The sequence below is a fragment of the Gallinula chloropus genome (genome assembly GCF_964237585.1).
Source record: "Gallinula chloropus genome assembly, chromosome: 3".
NCBI classification, from domain to species: domain Eukaryota; kingdom Metazoa; phylum Chordata; class Aves; order Gruiformes; family Rallidae; genus Gallinula; species Gallinula chloropus.
Genome location: NC_140087.1, coordinates 38,731,663 through 38,753,298, shown reverse-complemented (window position 1 = coordinate 38,753,298; position 21,636 = coordinate 38,731,663). Strand labels below are relative to the sequence as shown.

The 21,636-nt window shown below is 44.8% G+C and overlaps 1 protein-coding gene across 1 annotated transcript; it reads left to right on the top strand.

Annotated features, from left to right (window-relative positions):
• Positions 1 to 4,007: 4,007 nt before the first annotated feature.
• Positions 4,008 to 16,806, top strand: DACT2 (dishevelled binding antagonist of beta catenin 2; the record flags this gene model as incomplete). The annotated part of the gene is made up of 4 exons (XM_084261024.1): positions 4,008 to 4,247; positions 10,097 to 10,229; positions 11,618 to 11,905; positions 15,008 to 16,806. 4 exons carry the CDS (start codon positions 4,008 to 4,010, stop codon positions 16,804 to 16,806), a joined length of 2,460 nt encoding a protein of 819 aa, XP_084117150.1.
• Between the last annotated feature and the right edge of the window lie 4,830 nt (positions 16,807 to 21,636).

The window sequence follows — 21,636 nt, the reverse complement described above, 5'->3', positions numbered from 1 at the left end:
ATAAGCAGATATAGGAGGCAAACTGCAGTTCAGCACGTGAAGGTGTCTGGTACACCAAAGCATTTTGTGTACTCTGGACTTCATCCAAAGCAAACATTCAGCTACTTTTCTTTCAAACACATCTGGAGGTCAAAACAAATTGTCCTGTCCTTAACACTAGTCCCACACAAACTGGGTAATATGCATCCACAGAACAGGGAGTAAAATAATTTCTGTGGTCACACGAATGATTTAGCTTCACTTTCAAGTCCTACCACAGATTTCCTGTTCGATCCTGAATAAAAGGGTTAATGTCTTTGTACATCTCCATCTGCCAAACAGGGTAAATAACACCTGCCTCCTTGCTGGTAGTTTATGAGGCTCTGAGGGCATGTCTCTACCACAGGTGCAGGCACACCCAGGCTGGCTCCATGTGAGGAGCACTAATTGTGTTCCTCACTTTTCTAGGGTTTCAAATTAAAATGCCCGGTATTCAATTTGCCAAAGTGCTGAGTGGTCAGAACTGTAACTTAAGTCAAAGGCAACTCATCTTGGAACAATAAAATAGATATATATTAACTGTATAATACTAACTATGCTGAAAATTCAGGCCAAAGGCATCTCCAGTGGGCACCTAAAATGAGCGAGCATCTCTGATTTGAAACTCAGTGCCTCAGGTTCCCTGCTTTAGAAGATGAGCTTTAAACCTCTTGGAATGTTTTGAAGACACTATTCATTTATACTGTAAAGCACTGGAAAGGTAGAAGCCTAAGTATATTTTTTAAACGCAAAAAGAAATTCTACCAGCAGTGCACAGCTTAAACAATCTGCAACAAACCAGGCATGAGGACTGAGGCCATTGAGTAGGTGCTCACTGACCACTATAGTCATTTTATTCTATATACTTGTTGAGGAATAGACCTGTGGAACAACACTGTGCAATCACATCATACCAATTAGGACCTACAATAAGATTAGGTAGACAAATTGCTTATTTCCTACCGTTTTGGTGTCTGATTATGCAGCCATATCATTCCTTTTCTACTGGGTTAGGTTTTTTCCTAAAATTTAATTTACCTCAAGATCCATAGGTGGAAAGAAATCTTATTCTGACTCTTGTATAAATCAAGAATAATGTATTTGAAATTAATGGAATCAAATACAGTATTCTTTATATAATTTTAAAATTAATGAAATTAAAGTAACAGAAGTGAAAAGTCAAACCATCTCACTCCTGAAAAGTGCAAGCTACACTTCAGCGTTTATATTTGGCGTCCTACAGCTATGCAGCAAAATGGGGTGTTACCTATAAGACAGTTCCTTTTTTTTTAAGTCATTCTTAAAGTCTAGTGAAACTTCACAGACCATGGATATTGAACTTTCTCCTCAATCAGTCATTAAGAATAGAAATTTTACAAGTCTCTCTGATGAGGCTTGCTTTCTCCTTTACCGCTGCCACTACCCAACATAATCTTACAGTTTTAAATTTGAGTGTGATTCACACCTTTTACTCTCTTCTCCAGAAACTGGGTAACACTAGCTATTTGTTATCTGAAAAGATTAGGTGACATCACAAAGGTTCTGGGGAAGAAAGTAATCAGTACAACAGAGAGGATAATCAGGAAGCTGATTAGAATAAAGATACTGCTGTGATATAGCCCATTTGGGATTTAATGTATGAAAAGATAAAAAGATGAAAGCAGAGGAAGAACAAAGAACAAGGGATAACAGTTCCTTGTAAAGGAAGGAGGAAAAGAAAGAAAAATATAAAACCTTATATTATCCAATTCTCCTAGCAAGTACATACTAACTGGTATTTCTGTCGGTGACTCGTATTTGGTCATGTTAGAACATGGTTTGAATAAAATAAGGAACTGCACTGTGTGTCTGTTTTAACAAGTGCCAAGCCAAGTGGTTTACAAAAACGCTTCAGCTCCCCATAACTGCGATGGCATTTTGCAAGATTCTTGCCACATGCCACATGCTAATGGTTGTTTGCCATCCTCCACCTGAGCAGGACAGCATTTCATACTGTCTTTTGTCAGGACTTTTGAGAGCATCTCAGTGTTGAACTCAGGCTTTTTATCCTCGGTGTAGATGAAGAGCTCAGTCATCCTGGCACTGAGACAGTGCTCTCTGCACAGTGAAGTTCAGTGAAATGAACAGGGAAAGAAGAGCAGAGGCATTAAAGAGAAAGAAATAAAAACAACCCACAAATACAAAATGATGCCATAGATGATGTAATGTATGTTATACTTCATACATGCTTTAACTAAGCATTGTAGTACTGTGAGCATCCGTCATTCCTGTTCCTGCAGTTCCATCTACAGCTGGAGACATTTGTGAATATTTGTGCACAACTTGTTAGACTAGGACCTCTCTGGACCTCTTCAGACATAGCTCAACTTTGCAGGATAAATATTGTTCTCAAATCTTCAAGCTATGTGAAAACCACAGAAAGTGAAATGGTGAGAGCACGACTTGGTCATACTGGGACTATCAAATAATGTGTTGCACAGGATTGAGTGAATAAACATGAATAATTTTCCCCCTCCTAGGAGCTGGTTTGACATTACTGTATAGTTTCTGACATTCCTACAGCCAGGGACTGCTCCAAGGAAAGCTAGACTGGCTGTATTCTCAGTGCCGGAAACAGCCACCCACATACGGTGTTGAAAGCCAGCTACTTGAAGAGCAGACAACAGAGCAACTGGTACCTGCTCACCCAACTCATATATCCCAGCACAAAGTAGCATTCAAATTTTTCTAGCTTTTAAAAATACACCACAGGGTGAACAGAAGATAACTGTGGGCAGATGGGTTGTGTATGTGCTCACTGCTTCGTGGAGAGTCATATACCCTTCTTGAAGTTATTTCAATCTCTTGAGTATGGCACACAGTGATCTCAGGATCTGTGGGATCCAGACGCTTCCTATTTCAGTGCAGGCAGCAGAAAATTAATCTCCTGTAGCACAGTCTCCACTGTGTTCACCAGACGCTTGGTATCAGGGCTTCTTCTCTCCCTTCGCATCACTTGGAGACTACACATAGTGGCTCTACTGCCTGGTAACCACCTACTTCCCAAGAAGCTGCAGCTGCCTGTCTTGGGAGGGTTAAACACAGGCATTTCTTGATAGCAACCACACCAGTCTTTCATTTAAATGTGTTTTTAGGTCCCATTTAAAGCAAGGCTTGAGCCCTTCAAATGACTTTGGGGTGGGAGGGGGGCTGAGACATGCCCTGACTTCATACAACGGGTCTCTGCCTTGTTTCCAAAGTGACAATCAACAACTCACTACAAGAAAGTGAACTTCTGCGATTAGATACCAATGGGGTTGGTGTCTGGGGAAGCAAGGTGAGGCGTGCCAGTGCTGTGCCCGACAGGAAACACCAGCAAAGCGGGGAAGGGCTGAAGTGAAAAGCGTCGCGTTTCTGTGAGGGAAACGATATACTTGCGGGCGCCCACCGCACCGTATCCTCGCATCATTTTCATCTGCGCGGGGCTGCATCAGGCCGACAGGCTAGGGTCCTGTCTCCCCCACATCCCCGAACCTTGCTCCCGGTTGGGACGGCCACTCTGGCCCCTCTGCTGCCTACCAGCTCCTCGGCGTCCGGCTCCGTCTCTGCCGGGGGAGGGCGGGCACCCCGTCCTTCCTCGCCGGCGGGGCGGGGGACGAGGCGAGGGCTGCCCCCAGGGCAGGGGCAGGCAAGAGCCGCCCCCGCGCGGGGCGGAGGGAGCGCACGGGCACTGGCTCCTCTCCGCACGTATCCACCCCGAGAGGTGGCCCCGGCGCCGCAGCCTTCTTCACAGAATCACAGATTCCCTCCCCCCCCTTCCTCTCCCTCCCCCGTCCCCACCTCTCCTCCAAAACCGCAGGAGCCGCCGCGGCTGCCGCTTCATTCGCTCTGGTGCCAGCTGCGGAGCGTGGCGAGCGGCCCTCGCCGCAGGCACAACCCGGGGCAGGAGCAGCCCCGTCGCCTCCCTGCCGCCCCATTGCCATGGCCGGTGTCGCGGCCCTGCATTGACGATGCTGCTGGGCACCCCGCGGGCGGGCGGCTGGGATCGCGGCCGGGTGGGCGAGAGGCTGCAGGCGGCCCTGGCCGGCCTCCAGGAGCTCCAGGTGCTGCGGGAGAAGCAGCGGGAGCTGGTGCGGGCCGCCCTGGCCATGCCGCAGCGGCCGGCGGCGGGCGGAGGAGAGCAGTCCCTGTCCGCCCACAGCAAGGAGCACCGGCTGGAGGCCACCCTCACCGCCCTGAAGGAGCAGCTGGTAAGGGACGGGACGCCCCTCTGTTCCCCGGGGCCCGATTCCCGCTTCGGGACATCCTGTAGGGCCGCCGTGCTGAGGGCGGGCGGGCGGAGGGGAGCGCTGCCGAGCCGCTCCACAGCGGGCCGCCTGACAGCCGGCTCCCCTTCGGAAGCCTTCGGGGCCGAGAGCAGGCGAGGCGCTGCAGCCGCGACCCCTGGCCCGCTCCTCCCGCCCCTCCGGCGGCGGTTCCCCCCCGCGGGCAGGTGCGAGCGGCAGAGCCCGAGGGTCGGCAGTTGGGGCGAGCTGCGGCAGCCGCGCCCGTCGCAGCCGCTATAACGGTCGCTTCTTTCCCTCAGGCGGGGCTCACCTGAGCCGCGTATTCACCGACCCGAAATGCCTAGTGCTGGTAGAGGGCTGTGCGCCGGCAGGAGCGCTGAGGAGAGAAGTTGTTGCCCGGCGTTGCTCATTCATCGGAGCCGCGGAGTAGATGATGATTAACCCCCGTAATGCGCGCATCGCGCTCGCGAGCGCTCAGCTCTTAATCGCAGTAGCCGTTTGAGTAGGAGATCAAAAGGCAGACAGACACACGTAGACTGAGCGCTCAGGGGTTTGTTATGGGTGCCTCTGCGCCCACCGCCGTGTTCCCGGGCACTTGTGTGCTGGTGGGAGTCCTGCCTGGAAGGGGTTCGTGGGCCAAGAGTACTTTGTTCTTGCCACGGATTGCATGATCAAAAGAGAAGAGTAACTGAATGGCAGGCCTTGTGCTTGAAGCATTATATGAGCCGCCCGAACGTGGGGAGGGAAGGGGGGGGGGGGTGAACGAAAGTAAAATTCTGAATTGTGACTCAAAGAAGTTTCATAGGTGAGACAACAATCAAAGGGGTAAAGGCTTTAATCTTTAGTGTGGGTAATTACACACTTCACTAAACTCAGACTTAATTCAGAGCCCTTTCCCTCCCTGCACTGGTGCAGAGCTTGGCCATCAGTTATCAATCAGGTGTGGAAATAGCACGGTTATTCGCTCCCTGTAGGCAGCTTTATCTGGCAACATCTCGGAATAAAATTGGCTTTAACCTTCAGGGATACCTAGCCACCTCGTGAAAACACAGCAGCAGGCAAATCTTGATTGAAGTAAAACATGCGGGACAAGTAGACTGCCAACCACTCTATTACCTGTCGTTGATAATTTTAACTAATGGTTCTACTTTCTTTTTTCTCTTTTTTTTTTTTTTTTTTTAAACCAAATGGAAGAATTGAAGGCATTTATTGCTGTCTGGGGCCAGTGGGTTACCAGAAACACCCAATGACCTCTGACCGTAGTGACTGTTCTTTTATCATGTCAGCTGTTGTAATTACTCATTTGCTTATACATTTTTCAAATAAAATATGAAAACAGAAGATGAGCTTGTCAGGACTTTACTGACACCTTACAAGGCTTTCCAAGGACATTGGAGAAACCAGCCATTAAAATGGAAGGCCTTTAATTGCTGCCCCTAGAAATGCAGGAGTCAGGCAGGAGGAGGAGAGCAACTCCGCACACCGCCGGAGAGGGAGGGATTTCGCCAGTAGGTGCCAGTGCAATTATGGGAAACATGTCTTCTGAGGGTGCCTGGGAGGGAAGTGTTCATAAAACTTGAGAGGGATGACTCAGAACTACATATATCCAGGGGCAGGTACTTCAGCAAAAGTACAGTCGTGCTGATGCTTAAAATAGTGATACAAACCTTTTCCAATTGACCTGTGGCTGCTGGAAGCTTTTCAGATTGGCATATCTGGCACCTTTAATTCCCCCCCCCCCCCCATAAATTGCAAACATATATTTGAGCAGAGGTGCATATGTTAAAGCTGCTTAAAAGCAAAGTAAACCCAGTTGAAAACAGGCTTTTCACAGTCCTGTTAGAAGTAGTCCTCAGATCCTAGGAACTTGGTAACCACAGGCTGCAAACTGTTTCTCAGTGACTTAAGAGCAGTATATTGCACTCAAAATCCTTGAAAATTCTGTTCATGATCACAGGAAGTCCAGTTAAAACTGAAAAAACAGCAGCAAATGTGAAGTACAGTATTGCTTGGGGGAGGGGAGGCGTTAGGTCTTCATCATTGTTGTTCTTGGCCCGTGGTAAATAGAGTATGTGATCGCTGCTCTGTAAGCTCTCATACTGAGAAGCTCATTAACAATGTAAACGTTGCTTTGCCTTGCATTGCATCTTGATCCAAGTTTCAAGTAGGGCTGTAGCTCTGGGCTTTAGCGTGATCATGGTTTGATTCGTAAAAAGTTTGGTCCTTGCAACATGAAATGGGGAAGCTGTATCAGCTGGAGCTGCCTCAAGGCATCTCAGTGGTGGAAACTGGGCAAAAGAAAAAGCCAAGCCAGGCTTCTCCTGTAATGGTAAGGTGAGAAACAGAAGAGCAGAGGCAGTATCCTTAAGTAGTCAAGTGCCACTGGAGGGAATGGGTGGAGCAGAGCCATCAGATGCTGTGGGTACTGCATCTGGATGCTGCTCCAGCATCGTAGTCTTCCCCAACAGCAGTTACAGTGACAGGCAGCAGCTGGCCTTCCCATCAGTGTGCTGTAGGCAGTGAGAAAGGCTGTGGCCTTTCTGCCACCCCTAGCAATCATGTCCTTTTTTCCCCCAGCCAGTGGCTCATTGTGGTGGCCAGGGGCCCTTCCTGCAGGTGAAAGTTATGCCAGTGCAGGCAGGATCAATCCTCTGTAGCAGAAGAGCAGGGTTAAGTGATGCCATCTACTGTCAGTGATTCCAAAGGTGTTAAACTAGTCTTTTGGCCAAGCTGTATCATGGTGATGTAGAGAAAAAAGAGATGCAAATTCAGGCTAGTACAAAGAACCAAATCGGTGACACTTTCACTGTTGGAGTAGATGGATATCTAAGGCTGCAGTATCCAATGTTTTCTCAGCTGTTTCTTCAGAGAACCTATTTATAACAATTGGTTGAGGTGAATCTGACTAATTTGTTTTGCAAGCTTTCAGGTGGTTTATCATGTTAGAAAAATGTGAGAAGGGACATACTGTACTGAAAAAAAAACCAAAACCCTGCATTTTGCACAGATTTTACTTTCCCCTCTTAGATAATTTTAAATAGAAGAAGGCATGTTTTAGACTAGGGATTATTTTTTTTAATGTTAAACTAATTTGAAATTTTTGTCAGCTGAGAGGAAGAGGTTCTTCCAACAGGAATTCACCTCACTCTAGAATAAGGATCTGGGATAGGTGAGATTAACTTTCCTCTGAAACTGGCTGCTTTGCACCATCAGTTACAAAAAGACCCAAGGGTGAATAGATTTTATATGTGTAGACCCCAGGCAAGATCAGTGCTATCTTTTGTCCATTCCAAAAATAACTTGGATTAATAAAATTATCGGGTGCTAAACACCAATAAATGTCCCTTTTAACTAAAGAGATTAGTTGAGACTACTAGTCAGGTATACCCAGGGGATTTGTGTATCTTCCTTTGGGGTGCCAATTTATGTTGACTTAAAGGTACCTTCTTTTCAGAGAGTGTTTTTCCTTATGGAAAATGAGTGGTATGATGATATCCCAGATCTGGCTCCCAAAAACTGTATACCATCAGTAGTACAAGTTGATTCGGAAAGTCTGGTCCTGCATTGTGCAGTGTACAGAAGTCTTCACAGCTGCATTGCCCAAAGCAAACAGATGGTTTCACCTGCAAGGTTTTGTCTCATGTAAAATTCATGTTGTGAATTGAGAAAGAGTGTGTTCAGGGTTTATTGTTCTGGGTGCTGCTTGGTGTGGTTAATAGAGCAATAACAACCTCAAGCAAGCACACCGGAAAAGTCATCCTTATCCAAATGGTTTGAGGAATGCTTACCGTCTTGGAGTGCAGGAGTTAACTGAAAGATCAAAGCTACAAAGTCTGCCAGAAACATGAAAACCCAGTGGTGTGAGACACCATAAAAGGGTTAAAAATGATGATGTAAATCATGTGTGTTGGTTAAAATGCTGTGAAGGTGCAGACAGAACCTGGAGGTATAATAAATAATCTTTGAATACCTGGGAGCCTTGTGGCCTCTCTGTCATTAATCAGAAACCACAGACTGAGGGATTGGTTGGCAAAACATTAATCATTAAGCAATTAATTCCAGCCGTGAAAACAAAACTTTGTGATTTCCTGAGTAGGTGGGATTGAAGAAGGCATGGCATGTTTTTGCTTTTTCACCATAAAGGAAATAAAGAAGTACTGAGGAGGTCATACCTTCATCATTCACACGGGACAGAAAATCTCCTTTATTAGCCAGTTCTTCCCTTCCTTTTTGTTTATGTGAAGCAGGAAGAGGGAAAATCACCATGGGTTTTCCTAGGAAGCAGTAATGAACCTCTTGAGCTTAAACCTTTCTAGATGTGTAGCACGAACAAAAAAGGGCTTTATTTCTTACGTATTATATGTTCCTCCAGTTCTCTATAAAAAAACACTAGAAATAACTCTTTATTCTCTTGACAACATCACTAGCCATAACAGTTGACTTGTGAGACTGGATATCTGGGGTTTTTTTTTCTCTTTAACTTGAATTCCACTTTCTAGTCATTTACTGATTACCTTAGGTTATTAGCTTTCTTTGCTTTCAGTATTTATAACTATGGAGAAACCTAAAAATGCAGATATTAAAAGCTGAATAATCTAAACACAAAGGAAATGGGATTGAAAATGTGTACATACTGATTTTGATTTTCTGCATGTCATTTAATTTTGCAGATACTTTAATTAGTTCAAGGGATCTAGATTATTAATTTTTTTCATATTTGGAGTTGGAAACGCTGCTAGCACTGCCACTTGTATTTTTAAATCTCAGATGTACACATAAATAATAACATTAGTCATGTTTTTCTCTCCATGACTGAAAGGAACTCCAGCCCCTCAAGGGCTGTGAACACAACTTTACAACGATATTCATGAGACCACCTTTCTGTAAAGTACTGTTGGATGGATGGTGAGGTGTGATATAATTAGAAGCTGCCTAAATAGTGACTGGGCCTAGATAATTTGCCAAGTGCCTTGTGAGAAGTTTATGACAGAAACCAACTGTGGTTCTTTGGCTGTTACCTAACGCCTGGCCATCTGCCTCCCCAAGCTGATGGTGTAAATACTGGGGGAGCAACTGCGGGAGCTGTTACCTCAGATCAGCCTGGCCAGTGATTGCAGCAGGCAGAGGACTGTGTTACTGGCTTCTGAAGGACTATTCGCAAGCTCGAGACACCATTTATTTTAAACACAGTCATTTTCACGGCAGAATTTAAATGCCACCTTCTCCTTCCATAAAATCTGTTCAAATATCTAGCCACGAGACATGGGAGGAAACCTTTCAGCTAAAAAGATGTCACGATTCATGCAGTGCACCCTTTCAACTATAAAGAGATGTTATCAAAGCCACGGGTTTTGCAGAAATGAGTATGCTGCTTTTGATTTCTGTGGCAATAAGATGCCTTTACATACAGCAGTTTTCCTTCATCAGGAGGCATCTTGGGGTTCGTGTAATCTATAATGTTTATCTCATCTTCTGCTTGGAGGCAGTGCATGACAAAACACAGTACATTTATTAATATGTTAATTAGTTCAGATTACCATCCTCTTTTGAGATACAGTTCTTGCCATAGGTGTATGAAAAGTTTTGAGAACATGTTCAGCTGGGAAAAAGACAATACAGGCTGAGAAACAGAGTATTTGTCCATTATGTCAGTCATGTTACAAAGAGCTGATTGCACCAATCCCTTGCTAAGCAAAACACTTCACGAGGGCAGAATCTGTCCGTCACAGATGGCCTGAATTCATGCATTGCCACTGAGATTCTAACTGTGATTATTCTTCATTTCCTCCCTCTTCCCTCGACTTGTGAATTAGTCTCGTTTGAGGAGACAGGATGTCGGCTTGAAAAGCCACCTGGATCAGCTAGACCAGCGAATAAGTGAGCTGAAATTGGACGTCAGTAAGACCTCCAGTGAATACTTGGATAGTGACAGCCGGCCCAGCTCAGGTAATGTGCACTCGGTCGTTTATTCTCAGGGGGTGGTGCTAGGAGAACTGAAGGGTATCAACTACTAAGCAAAACTGCCTTTGTAGTTTGGTAAGAAACAGTGCCCCATGGCTGAGGTGAAGTCATCTGCCACAGAGCACGCTCGCAGACCTGGTGGGACTTTCCCTGCACGGTTGACTGAGTTGGAAAATGCTTATTCACTCAAACAGATTTTTTCTGGAATTTTTTTTTTTTATACGGATATTTTAGCCATAAGTGGAAGGAGGAGGAGACAGATTTATTAATTAATTACCTTGTCCTGCATAGAATGACCATTGGCAAAGTCGCTAGAGTACTTACTAGAAGTGAAGGAGACCAGCATCCATGTGAATGCCCTGGTTGAATCCAAGAACGGTCCTGAAGATCACTACCACTGCAGTGCTCTGGCCAAATGAATGTTTGGTCATTTATATAAAAATGCTTTATTAAAAGACCCTTAGAAAATCCACCCCAAGTTTGATGACCTCATGGAAAGAGATTGAGTTCCAGGTTTCTGGTCTGATTTACAGAGCACGCTGTACTGCAGACTTTTGTACTAATATGTCTGTTAAAATCAGCTTCTGTTATCTGACTTGGGACAATGGGAATACTTCTTTTTAAACAGAATTTTGGAAAGCCTTGAATCTTCAGTGAGACAAAGATATTTTTTATTTGCAGCATACAGATTTGTAGCCTGCTTCTTAGAGTGGGTATGAAAAGTGCAAGTTTCTGTTGAGTGTAAGTTCAGGAGTCATGCACTTGGGCACATACAGTTTAAAAGGAAATGGCTTCCTTTACTCTTTACCTAGAGAGGAATAATACAAATCCCTACCTTGGATTTATACAGAGCCTTTTTTTAATACTTCCATAATTACTTGGTAATGATTGCAAGACCTGAAGAGGAAAGATAGCTGTCATTCTCTGCCCTTAGACATTCCAGCTATCACAGACTCAAAAGCCCTGGCACAGTCCAGTTTCACTCTTCTTTCCCATCCAAGCTGTGCTTGTATGCACCTAGCACAAGTTACAGTGGCGTAAGATGGCTCTGTTCTACACTAGTTGCATAATAGTCCCCAAAGATGTTCTCCAGTGAAGAAATGGGCGGGATGGTGCTCCACTTCACCCCATCCCACCCTCAGATCTAAGCATGCATGTGCGTGCCAAGCTGGCTTGGGGCCTAAGTAAATATGCAGAAGCCAAATAAAAGGTGGTTGAATTAGAGCATACCTCTGTTAAAGCTACCCAAATAAATGGTGGTAAATTTAGGCCTGTGGCACATCGTTAAGTGAAAATTTATTTCATTAACTTCAGTTTTCTTCTACGGGGCATGTTTAGTTACGGTAAATAACCTGTTTGTTTTAACTCTTCAGGCTTCTATGACCTGAGCGATGGTGGTTCTTGCTCGCTGTCCAATTCTTGTACCTCTGTGTACAGTGAGTCCATCTCCTCCTCCCATACCAGTCTCTTGCCCGGCTCTCAACACCCTAAAGCAAGGCTCAGTGTGTTTGATTACCGACCCAAATCTGCAGATGAAACTACTGTGCACAGCACGAGCTTCCAACAGCCGGGAACCTATGTCAGCGATGGATGTCGTATTACAGCCAACACAGACGTTTCTGGTACTCCTGCCAGGTCACGGCCAAGGCCAGTTTCCACAGGTAACTGACCACAGGACTGGTTACTCATTCAAGAGAAGGGCAGAATCATGGTTATTCCTTTTAGGGCCTAATACACCAATGTGTAGTCAATACACAGCACTCATTTTCAGTACACAAAATGAGACTTCATTGAAAGCACAGAGGCAAACTGTTTACTGTCCCAACTTTCACTAGTCTCCATACTCAGATCATTTTGAACAGTAACAAATAGCAGGACATAGCATTTCTAAATTGGAAAATATGTAAGTGCCTGAGATGAAATTGATGTCGAGATACTTTTTTAATTTACCTCATTGTGAAATCAGAAAAATCACAGTATTAGAAATGCCGTGTGTGAATGTGCAGGGATATATGAAAATATAAAGTGAATTCAAAATCAGAGGTGATGCATTTTACTGAGACAGACTTTACAGAAATCAAAGGAGAAAGTTCCAAATTTAGTGTCTCTTTTCTCAATCTGTTGTAAAAGGACTATGATAATACCTATATATATATGTTGCACCATTTATTCAAATTAATGTCAACTCAAATGATACTCTTTTTCATATTTTTTATGCAGTTAGGGATAACCATTAATTCAATCCTGAATTTGCACCATACCTTTAAACAATATAGACAAGTCCATTAACATTCCAAATATCTTGTTTACCTATCTGAGAAATGACACTGTATCATTTTTATTTTGGTTCCTTCCATGGACTCAGAGCAAACATGTGTTAGTGCAGTTCATACAGTGAGCCATCCAGGTGTGTGACAGTTCCATTATAGAAACAGGGAAACCATAGGGAACATCATTTCAGGTATTGTGTCGCTCCAGAGTCACTTCCACAGCTTACTGACCAGGACTAGCTCACCTTAGGCTTGCTTGGAGCAGAAGCCAGACCACCTGTTCTGTACCTACTTGTGCAGACACACCTGAAGCGATGGTGATAAATGACAGCATAAAAGCAAAGTCTTCTCAAGACGTTTCAGAGGCTGGGACCTCTAAGTTGAACTTAATGATCCTTGGCTTCCGTGTTCAGATCACAGACTCCTTGTTCCATCAGACTTCCTTGCCTTGCCACAGTTAGCTAGCATCCCAGGAGCTTCATGTTTTTTTGGACATGGAGATAGACTAGCAGGAAAAGGGGTAGCTGATGTTAAGTCGGGAGTGAGGCTACAGACCCCATTCAGCCCTCCTTCACTTTTCCATCACCATGTCCCTTCTTCCTTTCTGCAACCTCTTCCTTCCTTCAGTGTGAGAAAACGCAAATGGTAAGGTAGTAGTGGGTGTAGTCTTGAAGAAGTACTTCTCACATAGTTGACCACATTGTTGGAAGTGAGGTGAGATGTTACTTCTGAAAAGTGGAGAGGGGAAGAAATTTCTCTTTTCCTCTCCTTAACTTGTCCTCACTGGTAACTGGAGGTACAAACCAATTGTCTTTTCTCTTGGTGGCAAGAGGAAGGCTTCCAGAGACACCACTGCATTGTTTTGACACCTTCCTTTTTGTTTGCACAAGAGATCACCACTACACACCTTCATTAATCTTCTAAATAATTTTCATTATGAAAATGATACTGTTTGAGCAATCATGATCCTAACTTTTGCTGTAGCAAGTCTGTAAGTGCCTTAGGTAGCATACTGTAGACAGTCTTTGAAAAGCTTCCTGTCACTGGAAAGAAATAGTCAACTGTAAGTAGAATAAGCAGTTGATTTGATGGCTGGGTTTCCTGGTAGTGCAAAGCAACCAGTCTGCACTGTTGCACAGAGGAACCTAAGCTAACTGGAGATGGCTCCAGTACTCTGGGTACCAGAAGTAACACAGCACTGTAGTACTCTATCAGATGACTTGTCTGGAGGGAACAGCCTTGCTTCACATAAGAACACAGCCTGTCTTCTCAGTGCACAGGAAATGCCCCTGAGAGGAAGGTGCAGCAGTCAAGTGTAACGTAACAGCAACCTTGACAGTACTCCAAAATTTAGGAGATCTGAATTGGTGGCCATAAATACCATTTTCCAGGGCTGTGCCTTCCATCTGCCTGAGTAGTTACTCTTAGATTATTTTTTTCTCTGTCAAAGTAAAGGTTCTTTACTCCATTCTTCTGTATCCCTAAGGTTTACTTTAAAAAAAACCAAAAAAACCCACACATCAGGGATAATGGCGTTCCTGATCCACTTTTTCATTAAAATTATGAATATTTCTTTCTGGCTTTAAATACACTTGATAAGTTATTTACTTGAGAAAGGCATGAGACTGGTAATATTCTCAAATTAAATGTGGGTTCCAGTTAGGTTTTATTGGATTTGGGGTTAAGGAAAAGTAGAATCACATCCCACTCTGACCTATGGGACACGAGTCTTACTGGCTCTCCTATGTGCATTTTGTGGTTCTGTTTACAAAGCAAAATGCAAAAGAATAAACTACAGCATCCTGCATTTAAGAGGTTAAGGAACACTGTAACCTAGTGTCTTCTTAAGTTGTCTTAAAACAGCTGGTTGAGTAATACAGATTTTTCCAAGGAACGTGATATAAAAGGGTTGGAGGAAAACCTGGAATTCAAATTTAACCAGTTTAAAATAAAATACCATTGACTATGCATGCTGGAAATTTCTAGAATTTGAGTCATAAGTCGTATAACCTAGTCTTTATCCTGTCCTGGGGGGAAAGTGTTCAAAACCTGTATCTGTTGTATTGGATAATTTTACATTAAGTTCAGCTTCAGGCTTTCTGGTGGTTGGATTCACTTTTTATCTCTGCTAAGAAATAAAAATAATCCCTTATTTGTGTTTATCTGTTTGGGAGCCTGTTAGCCTGTGACGTTCTAGAACATATTTATATATACACAGATTTACTTTCATCCAAATAGCGCAGTTTAAATTTCCTGCAAAGGCATGAGTTTTATTACTGGCATTAAAAAGCATTCTAATCGCTGTTACGCTCAGGTGAATAAGCCTTTAAGTAATTCAGTGATCTTGGAAGGGCTGAAACTATTTTCTGCATTCATGCTAGTGATGTTAGTAAAAGCTAGCACATCCCTCCGAAATAGCACTTTCAGCATAAGCCAGTGTGAATGTAATTGTCTGTGATTTAATTAGGTTATTTATTTTCATCCACTGTGTAGGTGACTTGGAAAGACTCACTCCAGCAGACGCTAGATTTCAGAAAGAGACAGATCCCAAATCCGTGTTGCCTCCGTGCCATGCCGGAGACACACACTCGTTCAGCATGGACCCCAAATTCCAGAACGACTTGGTCTCCCAGAACGGCATTGATGTGTACCCTTACCCAAGCCCCCTTCACGCGGTGGCTTTACAGAGTCCCCTTTTCTCCCTGGTGGGCACATCCCCAGAAGCTGACCTCCCGTCTCCTCCCAGTAAACCCATGCCTAGTGCGACAGGTCCCAGCTTGATTAGGACTAGGCCGACCACTGAGGCCAAGCCAGGGGGTTACATCAATAAACTACTGCAGCTGACAAGATGCAAAGGGAACAATCGGGCTGATGCCGGCGAGTGGGTTTCAACAAAGAGCCAGCCAGCCACAATGCACCAGAGACTCATTATAACCCCCAGTGCTGGTGGAGTGAAAATTAACAGCAGCAGTAGCCAGCTGGAAAAACAAGTGAGCTCTCTGGAAAGTAACAAAGCTGAAGGGAAGCTGCAGAGAGAGGTGCCGGAGGGGGAATGTGCCAGGCAGCAGGACACCATGCGCTGTGTGAATGAAGAGCAGCCATCCGCTCGGCCTGACACAGAGCCATCAGCTGTGAATAGTTGTTACCCTGCCAAGTCAGCAGCAAGGGGTTCTCCTCTGGCAGAAGCAACGGAGAGCAGTGTGGAGCGCAGTTCATCTGGCTCACAACTGTGCCAGGAGGATTCCAGCCCAGGCACCTGGAATGCTAAAGCCGTCCCACCCCGAAAGCTGCCCCTCAAAAGGTGTGGCAATGCCAAATCGGCTAATGCTGGCAGTCATGAGCGAGTGGCAAGGAGCGAGTTTGTTCATGCTCAGTTTGTCCCTGCGGAATCACACCAAGTCCGGGTTAAGTTTGCCAGCTCCAAAACAAAGGCTGTGAAGGTAAAGAGGAGGAATAGTGAAAAGGTACTACGGCCTGGGAAGCAAGCCTTTTGCATGGAGAAGGCACGAGGGATCCATGGAGCTGCCAGGTTGCCTGCTGAGTGGACTCAGCCCCAAAGACCACATGGGGTGAAGAGCCTTGTACGGAGACCTTCATATTCTGGTGATGTGACTGGCAGGTCGTGCTCAGAGTCTAGCCTGTTCCCTGTGCAGGTCAGGCTCCCCACCATGTCATCCAGGCCAGAGCTCGACAGAACCTCTTCCAATGCACTGTATCCCCTCGAAGCAGCCTGCATAGACACAGCCAACAAGAAGAAGCAACGCAAGTGGCAGTCCACAGTGGAGATCTCTGCCAAGGCCCACCTGGCCAGCCTCTCTAATAGCTTTGGTGTGGGAGCACCAAGGCAGCCAGCAAGGAGAGCTGGTGTCCTGCGCACTGTCAGTATGAGGGCTCGCTCCAAGAGTCAGCGCCACGGAGCTTATGCCAAAAGTGAGTCAGACCACTCTGAGTACTCTGCAGAGTGCGCTTCCCTCTTCCACTCCACCATCGCAGAGACTAGTGAAGGGGAGGTCAGCGATTTCACAACTAACCGTTTTGGGGACAGCGAGTCCAGTGAAAGCGATTCGGATGACAGCAGTAACAGTAGCAGCCTTGCCCTTGACTATGATGAGGGGGATGAGAGCGATCTGATTTGGCCTGAAGGTTCGGTCAGACAGTCGGGCACTGTCCAAGCCTCTTCCAAGCCTCTTCCCCCAGTGCCCAAAATCTGTCGCATCAAAGCATCAAAGGCACTAAAGAAGAAGATTAGGAGATTCCAACCTGCTTCTCTGAAGGTCATGACCATGGTTTAAGGGAGAGCAAGCATCTGTTTTTTACAGTGCAACATTCTGCTGGTTTATTTGCAAAACAAGTGAACCCATGTGCAGAGAAAAGGACTCCCTTAACTGAACTGTGAATAAACCCTGAATCCCCTCAAGGGTTCTTGTTTGTTAATGCCTGGACATAAATGTCACTGTATCTAATTTCCTCTTTTGCCATTTATTCTGTACATATGGATCTATGTATATTGTGTGATGCCTTTTTTTTACTATGCAGAAGGGTGCAAATGAAAACAGCCTCTGCCATAAGATGTTGGGCAGGCTCTTGATGGTTTGTTGACTATATGCACCCTCAGAGTCAGTCCCATGCACAAAGGCTTCCTGAGAAGAAGAACTCTTCACAACTGGAAATTTGGTAACATCCCTCCCTCTTGTGAGGAATTTTTTGCAGTCCGAAGTCTGCATTAACCATTTAGCTGTTACAGTGCTTGTATGGAAAAGCTCTCAGTGCTCTCTGTAGTTTTTACTTTCTTTCAGATCAATCATCCCATACTTTCTCCCAGACATCAGGAGAGCTACCCTGTTCTTCTGTAAAAACATACTATATTTAATCAAGAAGGGAAATGTATTTGTGAATGAGAATAAGACTTAAGTTTGTTTCCTGTTTTCAAAACTGAACATACGGGGGCGGGGGGTGTCCAAACCTCCTCTTCATGATGTTCCATGTTATTGTTGAATGGGTGAAAGAACATGAGGGCTCAGTGCCACAGTGTGTGAGTAGCTGGGACCGAGATTATTATAGCTTTGCCCCTGAAATTGCAAACTTAATAAATACTATTTAATGTACTTTGAAAATTGTGCTTGTCTGACTTTGATGTCTAAAGAAAATTATTCTGAACTCTAATGTCACATCAGGAATGTAGAGGAGCTTTCTTTGGTGAAAAAGGTCTGTGTTTTCATGATCACTGTGCAGAGGGGTCCTTTCCTTGGTTTTGGAGGGTTGCTCTGCTTCAGGAAGCCAGCTTCATCACCTGGTCCTAAATGAGTGAATTTCCAAACAATATTTGTATCGAGGGCAGTCTTTAGCTGACCTAAAGTGATGCAATTTTGTTACAAAACACTCTTAATTAAAAGTATATATTTATGTATATACATAATGTGTTTTAAATGCATTTGAGGGCACCTATGTGAAGCTTTGAATCGCTTGCTAAACGGATGAAGCTATTATTTTTTTTTTTGGGTTCAGACAAGCAATCCTAATTCTTTCCTCTGAGCACAGCAGTCTGGAAGCTGAGCTGAAGTTCACCCTGTGTTTACCAAAGAGCAGGTTTTATCCTCCTACCCTGTTTCAGTGCCCAGTGTGAATACATTCCTGACCTAGGAGATGTAGGCATTACCTCATTCAGAGTGTACTGGGTCTGAAACAAAAGGCAAGTGCTTTGCAGAAACTGGGTAAAAAGACTGCTTGTTTACTTCAAGGATTCATTAGCAAATAGAGGTATGGAAAGGCAAAACTTAGCCAAAACTACCTTATGTTTTTAAACCACTCTATTGTCAAGTAGTTTTTGGAAAAAGAGGTAAAAAAGAGCAAAAGGTAGTGTAATTTAATTCCAGTGTTCAAGCTAGCATAATGCCATCCTTACTGCAACTAGGAAAATATTACATTACAGTCAGTGGAATAGTTTAAGCATTTTTTTCATGAATCGGAGAATATTAGATGTAATCACTTCGGTAGGATTAATGGGAGAATTTCACAAGTCTGGTGGTGGTTCCTTGTTCAGCATGTCTAGCAACAGAACAAACAAAACAGTGATTTATGCCTTGTTGACTTTCTTACACCACAAAAGGATTCTTTTTCCCGTTTACACAAAAGGTTTTGTTTGGGGGAGCATGTCAAAAGTTGCATATGAAACTTTAATCCATGCGTTTGCAGTGTTGGGGTGGGGTTTATTGGTTAGATAGGAATTTTGAGGGCATTTTTTTCATCGGGGAGGAAATTGTTCCTAGTTAGAAAACCACTCCGGGTAGGAGCGTTCTGAAACCTGGTAAAACCTGCCACCCGGTAGCTCCCGCTTTTTTATCAGAGCAAGTTCAAACAATACGTTTGTGGTCCCAGAACTCGGTAAATCCCGCTTTAGGGCTCCACCTGAAACGTTGCCAGACACGTGATGAAAGTGCTGATCTAGAATGAACTCACACTGCCAATTCAAATAAAGAAAAACGACGGCTTAATTTTGTACTGACAGGTTTTATGCCAGATGAGGTATCACTGCCGCTACAGCACATGCTTTCTGCCAGGTCAGATAACGTCTCTCCCAGAGCCAACATAAAAGCATAAAGCTGGCACAAATGTCATCATCCTACGCCTTGGCTAATTTGACAGAAACATGATCGTGTGCATGCTCTTGATTAGGAAAAGTGTGTGTTGGAGAACCCTAGCAATGTAGAGAACATGCTGCTAAGGGTTGAGGTATCGCTATGTGCAGTGACGCTACTGAGCTGTGACTTTCTGGGGTGGGCACACCTCTGAGGAGGTGCCACCCCTCCTGACTCTGGAATGTTGGACCTTTTCCCTAGCACTGTCCTTTGGAAACACTGCTTTGCTTGGCTGGAGCAGAAACTGCATTGGGAGCAGAGGTCTGGAGGGAAGAAGTAGGACAGCGCAGAGCAGGGCAGGAGATGAGAGGCCCATAGTCCAGCTATACTGGCACCAAAAATGTGGCTGTAATTCAGGGCACTGGTACAAATTAGTACATTTTGTTGCCACATACACATGTACGCTGGGTACACATGTGACTGACGCCTGTCAGTGCTCTGTCCATCAAAGACCATGGGCTAGCTCTGCTGACAGCACCCAGGAATACCTGCCTCCTAAGCAAGCAGAACTGACATATTACAAATCAACGACTATCAATAAATACTCGGAAGCACTGTTCTTTTATATACTAACCGACATAAAACCAGCTTCCAGTTCCATAAGAAGCCTCATAAGGAAGGGATGCCGAGCTTTACTCGTGGTCATGGCAATAAAAACCAGAAAGATACCCTGTCTGTTCTCCCTTCCAGAAGGAATCCGTAAAATCCACAATTTTTTTTTTTACCTTGCAGGTGTCTTGAACTGTAAAGGCTGAAGAGAATGCAAAAAATCTCAGTGATTCAATTAGAAGTCTAGCACCAAACCTGATAGCTTTAGGAGTGAGAAGTTTAGCACTTTCGCTGTGACTTGATTAGCAAGTGTATAGCTCTGATGGGTGTTTGAGAACAGCGGCTTTATGCAGCCTCTCTGTTGCAGGAGCTAACATCTGTCACCATCGGCTCCAAATTCCAGGGAATCGGAATCATCCGCTGCTGAAATCCATACACCAGATCAGCAGTTCCTTTCCGTCAAAGGCAGACATTTACACTTCCTTGTAGGAGCAAATTGCTCCCAAGTCACAAAGAAGAGAAAGGGAAACAAAGAGAGAATAGGGAATTGAAGAAGCCTTTAGAGCAGTTTTCAGAATAGAACAGCATTATGATTTTAAACACTTCATAAATCCTTTTCTTGATCTAAAAGTGTTGGAACTGGATAGTTACCAGCCTTGACACAATCTTAGATTTTCAAGTCTACATTGAGTACCCAAATGATGGGATGGGGTCAGAGAACTGATGTTTTGTTGGAGACACCATCCTTCAGTCCAGACCTTCTTTTCAAGTGTCTTCTGGTCAGGCGGGGCAGTGGTCAATAGAAAACCCATTATCACGTGGTGAATCTCAAAACCAGCTACAGGTAATTCTCATGCTGGTGAACTGCTGGCTAGTGAACATTTTAAGGCTGTGCCAGGGTCTGTTTTGTGTTTGTTTACCCATCCTGGTCCTAAATTTGGCAGGGTGAGAGCTGAAGGCAGGAAGTGCTATGGGAGCAGCTGACAGGCAGGTGCAGCAACAGCTCTTTGGGAAGGAGTCTCTGCCCACAGGATGAGGTGGGCTGAGCATGGCACTGGAGGGCTTTGGCAGTTCCTGCCCCAGCAGCCTTTGATAGCTTCTTTATTGCTGTGAAGACCTTAACCCAGCCCCACTGCGGCTCACGTGGCAGTGCTGAGATTTGGATGCTGCACTTCTCATAGTCACAGGCCACCTACACCCAAAGGCAATGAGCCGCAAGGTCACGAAGTGCCCCAGCCCAGAGTCCTGACAGCCTAAGCAAGTGTGGAATCCCCAGTGGGGCAAAGCATGCTGAGAGGAGTCGTGCTGTAGAACAAGGCTTCTGTGACTGCTCTCCCTGACAGGGAGCAAGACAACAGCCTGCCAGGGAAGGATTGACCAATTGCTACTCTGAGCAAAAAACAAAAGCTGCTGAGCTTTCATTTTCAAGCCCTTTTGGAGCCCTCCTCAACCATCCTGAGGCTGAAAGGATCACCCCAACTGTGCTCAGGGGAGGGGAGTAGCTCAGCGTTTAACTACAGCAGCCCTTCTGCCCTCCACTCCACAGCAAACCCTATGGCTCCTGTAGAGAACTGTAGTACCTACCTATTGCTCCCTGGCCATGAACTCAGCCCCCACGCTGAGTATGCTCTCCAAGAAGCTGCCTTGAGATGAGCAGCTTGAATGGTCATGTAAAGGAAAGAACATATGTTAATCTGAAAAACAAAGGAGTCCTATGTCTGAAACTCTCCTGTGAGAAGTACAACCATCCAATGACACTGATACAGCATTTAGGCAGAGTCTCCTATACCTTTCATGGATGTGAAGGAGATCTGGGACTCCTACCATTAGCTGCTGCTCTGTAAAGACAGCTATTGTGATACTTCAGCTGCAGATGGATAGTGATGAAGGGGAAAATATTCAGCTAAAGGGTGGTTTTTGAGGTTTATACTTCTCAGA